At 48.2% G+C, this 6,000-nt stretch overlaps 1 protein-coding gene across 2 annotated transcripts in view; it reads right to left on the bottom strand.

Annotated features, from left to right (window-relative positions):
- Positions 1-1,238: 1,238 nt before the first annotated feature.
- Positions 1,239-6,000, bottom strand: part of TENT4A (terminal nucleotidyltransferase 4A) — a 50,246-nt gene continuing 45,484 nt past the window's right edge. The window contains exons 12-13 of one of the 2 annotated variants that reach the window (XM_063085806.1): positions 5,271-5,435; positions 1,239-3,498 (exon numbers count right to left, since the gene is read on the bottom strand). In XM_063085806.1, the coding sequence (XP_062941876.1) occupies positions 3,304-3,498; positions 5,271-5,435 (360 nt within the window). In that variant the 3' untranslated portion in view covers positions 1,239-3,303. The remainder of the gene's footprint in view (positions 3,499-5,270; positions 5,436-6,000) is intronic. The other variant, XM_063085807.1, reaches the window with a different exon arrangement.

The raw sequence follows: 6,000 nt of genomic DNA, 5'->3' as shown, positions 1-6,000 counted from the left end.
GCTCTCTCTATCCAGGGCCATGACATGTTCTTTATCCTGAGCATGCTAAGAGCAGGACCAGTTGTACATTCTCAGTGGCCTCAGGCCCCGACTGGGACACGACTGCTCACCGTGCCCCTTCTGGATGCCTGCAGGCAAGCCCTTCTGCAGGCTGAGTGTCTCGGAAGGTGGCACCACCATTTGCAGTGAAACCCAGAGGGAAGCCAAGGGCGACTCCCCTCTTGCCCATCCAGTCCCTCCAGTAGTCTCACCCCTTCACATCACCCTGCATCTCAACACCCTCCCTCAGCCCATCTCTTATGGCCACAGTGACTCCAATCCCATCACGGCCTCCATACCCAGCCTGGCCCATCTCCTATCACCTCTGCCCTCTCACCTTGCTTACCCACTTGGGCCTGCCAGGCCGCAACACACCAACACCCCCCAGCCACCGCGCTGCTGATGCAGTCCCTCTCCTGGAGGCTTACAGCCTCCCCTGCTGCACCTCCCTGGCAGTACAGCTACTTTCAGCTGCTTCCACACCCTTGCTAGAACCAGGTGCCACAAGGACAGGGCAGCACCTGCTCAGAGGACTCGTGGCAACTGTGGGAGGGAGGAAGGAATGTTTGCCACCAGCACCCACCTGAACATCGTGCAAGGCTCTGTGGCCTTGGGGCTAACACACACAGGGGTTTCGTCACCTGGGACACACAGCTCTGTCACTCACTGGTTGATCAGAGTTCTTACAAATGTCCTTATAAATTCCAAACTTAAGTTACATTTTGAGCTACAGTATGATTGTTTGGTGGTTTGAAATATGTTGTCTTTAAGTGATATAATGCTGACCTAAAAGAGACATAGAAGAAACGAAACATTTCACCGGGAGGTCTGTGTATCCTGTATCAGCTCATCAGAAACTGCACATAAATGGTATCTGTTAAGTGGTTTTACTGAATCCCTATCAGCATTAGAATGTGAGGTAAAACAACATGTACTGGTCACTTTTCTTTCCTGCAGGCCTTACACAAAGGCTAGAACCTCAACCCCATTTAATGAACCAATGACAAAACAATCCCCTCCCCACCCCCAGCCAAATTCTCTTTATAGGACTGGAAGCCTTTTTTTGAGTCCTTTTTAGACCAGGTAATTGGCTAAAGCTTACCCTAATTTAGAAAATTCAAAACTGAAAATATAGAAGCCATCCTTCCCTTTGGAAAGAAAGGATATATTTAAACACAAACACAGAACTGGTTTCCAAAGTTTATTAAAAATCAAAGAATAGAAAAACTTTACATAAAAATATGTCAATTTTAGCTTCCACACTGCTGTCCACACACACACAGAATCGAGACATGATACCTTTGTGTTAACCCTGCAGCACGCGGCCACAGTGGCAGCCAGGCAATTCATTTGGTTCATTCACCATGATGGGCATGGAGCATGGTACCTGTGTCTATGCATTGAGCTATATAGAATACGCACCCCACGGGACATACCCCACTGTCCCCACAGTGTTTCCTTAATATAGGTTTACAGTCAATATTGCTAATGCATTGAGATTAGTACAAGCCTACGGATCAGTTTTTATAAATATTCTTTATCAATAAAGTTCACAATTTAAATATTTTAAAACATTTTTGATAACTTTCAATCATCAAGAACTGCAGACACAATGTGCTACTCTGGTCTGGAATGCCTCCTAGAGAATCTGCAGGCACCATCGACAGCCCCCATGACCGTGTGGGCCAGTCCTGCTTCTCAGAGGCAGACACAGGAATGGTACAGAGCTTGTCCCTGTGGGGTCCGTCACCCTCAGACCTCAGTCTACCCCTGGTGCACACCCATCAGACATCATGGCAATAAGTTTCTTGTCTCGACACTCCCCACTAGTGGGCTTCGAAGACCAGACTCTCTGTAGTGTTTAGCAGGGCAGAAGCCCCCCTTTTAAAAACGGCAAGTCAGCTGGCCTACAAGATGCAACCAACTCCCAGGACAACTGTGGTACTCCAAAAACTCAAGGCTAGGCAGGATGGACATATTCTTGTTCAAAAAAAGGTAACAAAGACAGTGGTTGTTGTGGCAGAATACACTTGCATAGTATACCTGTACGTTTCTGACGTCGGCGCCAGCACTCCTGGGCCCAACACTGGGCTGTGCTCTCCTGCGGTACAATAAAAACACTCCCCACGGTGCACTGAGCAGCTCAAGTACTTCTCATATATTTGCTCTTAACAGAACGAATGCATACTGCTATATAGATTCCTCAACGGAATCAACGTAATTCCTTTCTCCACATTCCTAAAACTGGGTACCATTGTCCACAATGACATTCATCAGACCCATCATTACAGGCTATGTCACTAAAACTGACTGCAGCATTTCCAAGTTCACATTTTTTTTTTAAGATTTTATAATGTGACAACCTTTCTCCCCTTAGAAAGTTATACTTCTGGCACTTTAAATGCTGGATTTGTTGTCTAGTTTAAAAGAACCAAAAACCAAAACATTGGAACTCAGTGGTCAGAGCAAGATGACAGCCGGAGGCCCGTGGCAGGACTGCCAGGCAGTCTGCAGGAGCCTTTGGGGCTGAACCCCTCAGAAAACCATCAAGGATACTCAGCTCCTTCACTCACATCTGACCAAAAGAAAAAACACAGAAATAAGACCCCAAACCCCTCATCATGGTGTTCGTAATGATGCTCATCAGACAATCAACCAACACGATGAACCCAACTTAGAAAATGCAACTTGGGAAAGGATCTGAGCTTGTTTAAAAAAAATTCCCTCCTCCCTTAAATATAACTTATGTGAAAATATGAAATTAAATAAAAAATATCTGAGTTATTGCACAAATCATAAGTTTTCAATATTTACATAGAAAACCAGTTCTGAGATTTCAAACAAAACATGAGGGCAGTAAAACGATGACTTCCCAACCATATGCGTAGAGGAAAGACACAAGAACGGGTTTGATCTCCTCCGCTGCTTTGACAAACGTGAAATGAAAATACCAAACCGCAAAGCAATAGCCACGGCTACTGTGAAACCACAAGAGCACGTTCACGTGCCTGCAGTTCCTGAGCCCGACCTGCCTCAGCACTGAACGAAGAATCCTGGCAAGGCAGGAAGCGACGTCCACGTTTAATAAGGCTTCACAGATGAGCACAACGCGTTGTTCTTTAGGATGGATGCGACTGCCACACAGAGAAACATGCAGAGTGACCGGCGGCAGCCCGTGTGCTGGATGCTGGTCTCGGGTCCCCGCCGGTGCCGAGGCCGCTGGGCAGTCTGTGGAGGGAGGGGAGGCTGGCGCAGCAGGGGCCATTATCTGCTGAGACTCACGGGCAGACTGTCCCTCGTGTGTGTGTGTTTTTTCCTCCTCCAGCCGGTGCGGTTATACTGGTGGTGTCCCCGGTTGCCCACGGGGGGCCGCACACCTCCACTGCCCACAGAGCTGTAGCCGCCGCCTTGCGTGTGGCCATGAGAGCCTTTCATGGACAATTTCATGCCGTTGTGCTGCTGAAGAGACAAAGAGGAACAACAATGTTGGAGCCCAGTACACACACATCAGATGTGACTCCCCTAAGAGCACGGCCCTGGCTCAGTGCACACAAAGCTCAGTGCTCAGGCCGTGAGCCTGAGCAACCACCGGCGCATCATCTCTACGGGCAATGGTCAGAAACCAGAGAGGGGAACGCACACAGCTGAGTGAACGACTGAGACACGCCTGTCAACGCTGCCCACAATAAGCGTGTACGTGACATTAAACTGGAAGGGGTGGCAGAAACCTGCATTCTCCACCTCATAACTCTAAACTCTGACATTTGAGACAAGAAGCATTATTCCCATTCAGTGACTCACTCAAGGTGAGAACTGTGGGCCAGCGGCACACTATACAAATCCATTAGTTCTCACTTCTCGCTGGGTCTGTTTGTCCACAGAAATAAGAAGGTCCCCCTCATCTCCTTCCCCACAGACTTGAGTCACAGGTGCCGTAGGCCTAGGGAACAGCACGTGTGCAGGTGCTCCCAAAGCACAGTCCCTGCACTGCAAAGTCCTCATGCAAAGCAGACCAAGAGAAACACAAGCTGTGTTGGGAAGACTTCGGGGCAAACCAAACAACAGAAGGTGGCTGAGAAAGGAAAGCCAAACGCCACTGATGAAGGCTGCTCCTCCCTCCTACAGAGTTATAACTTCATCCTGAATGTTTCCAATGACAGCTCTACTGCAGCAGGATGGAGAGACCCAAGAAGGAATGTCCTACTACGTTACTCTCAGAAAAATAATCATCATGAATCAATGACACAGGACCAAAGAACCAACCCTCAAGAACAAAACCTTTACTGGCAAATAGGTTTACGTGAGCACAGGAGGATGCACCTGGAGGAAGAGATGTGAACACGAGTGAGTGCACCGAGTACCATCGGGGCCCAGGGGAATGTCAGAAGTGGCATGGGATTCCTACTGGAAGACATTGGTCACAACTCACTCGACATTCAGGTACTTCACGAGCACAGGGACTTAATAATGACCTGTGTTCACAGCACACACAGTGTCTCAGGCATGGGATTCAAAGAAAAGCCACAGGGACATAAAACAGACACACCCCAGGGACCCCAAAGCACCAGGCAAGCTCATCAAATGTGGTCTCTGTCTGTCCATCCGCCCCTCACTAGCCAGGTGAGGTGCCAGGCATCGTGGGCACTCCCAGCGCCACATATGGGAGGCCGTGGCAAGACTGGTTCTTGGTTTACTTCTGGCTTCTTTAAAACCAACATATTTAGCATATAAACAAATGTAATAAATAAAAGGGAAAACAACTATTCTTCATCTTGAATCTTGCTCATTTCAAACTTCAGTTTTATGCTAACCAGTCCAACAGAAGAATTAAAAGATGCTGTGGGACTCTCTAATTATAAGTGAGCCATCCTGAAAATGGCCAGCAGAGATAGCTGCCCCCGCTGATGACTCCTGAACAGAGATGAGCTGTCATAGCCAAGCCCTGACCAAGCTGTGAATCTGTGACCCAAGTAAACCACTGCTACTATTCTTAAAGAGACAGAGAGGCTTGTGGTGACCAACAAAACTATATTACACTTTAAAATAATTTAACATTTTTAAAGTTTTGTTTGGAAAGGAAAGTGAACATGAAGCCGAATGACCAGAGAACAAGTTCCCTTTCAAAACAATCCCCCTGGAACTCCCTGTGGAGGAGGAAATGTACAGCACTGGGCTGTCGAACAGTACCTTGGTGGGATGCTCTGAGGGGCACTAGCAGAGCGGAGACGTACCTTATGATACAGGTGTGGGCTTGACAGCGGGTTGGGGGATGCGGAGGAAATGGCCGGGGAAGACATGTGGTGCACGGCTTTCAGCGATGTGCTTCCCTCAACTCCCGCCGGTCTGCAAGGAACAGGGGCAACCCCTAGGGTCGGTGGAGGTATAGTAAACCTGGTCTAGAAGAAAAAAGCAGAGACATCCATAGGTACCAAGCCAACAAGGTAGAAGCAGCCGAGATCTAGAGCTAAGCACAGCAAAGCCTGGTGGCTGCCGGGAGCAGTCCATTTGAATACCAGCTTGATAAAGCAGTTTCTTTTACTATAACCTAAAAGTATCTTGTTTTGAATCAGAAATACCTTATATTCTGGAATAGCAATTACAGTATGAAGTATGCCAAGTAACCCAAGTCATGAAGTTTTAAAATTCTTTGAAGACCAAACAACAATTCAGAAAAGAACAGTCATCAGAATAACAGCTGTGACTCGGATTTGAGAAGGGCCCCATGGTACAGCATCCCCTCCTCCAACACCACACTGAACCGAGAGGACCAGAGGCCAGGCTGGCCCGGCTGATGAGCCTCAGGATGGGAGGGGAGGGAGGGTGGGCAGGTCCTTGGCACTTCCTCTGCAGTTCCTGGACTGCTGTCATTTCTGTACCTGTTACTGTCAGCAGTAGAGAGGTGCTGGCCAGAGCCCCCCTCAGACTTGTGACAACTGCACTGGTCCCATCTCGGCCCACGTT

This window comes from Cynocephalus volans, chromosome 2, assembly GCF_027409185.1.
Source record: "Cynocephalus volans isolate mCynVol1 chromosome 2, mCynVol1.pri, whole genome shotgun sequence".
Classification (NCBI taxonomy): Eukaryota; Metazoa; Chordata; class Mammalia; order Dermoptera; family Cynocephalidae; genus Cynocephalus; species Cynocephalus volans.
Note: the sequence above shows the minus strand (reverse complement) of the source record. Positions and strands in the feature narration are given on the sequence as shown.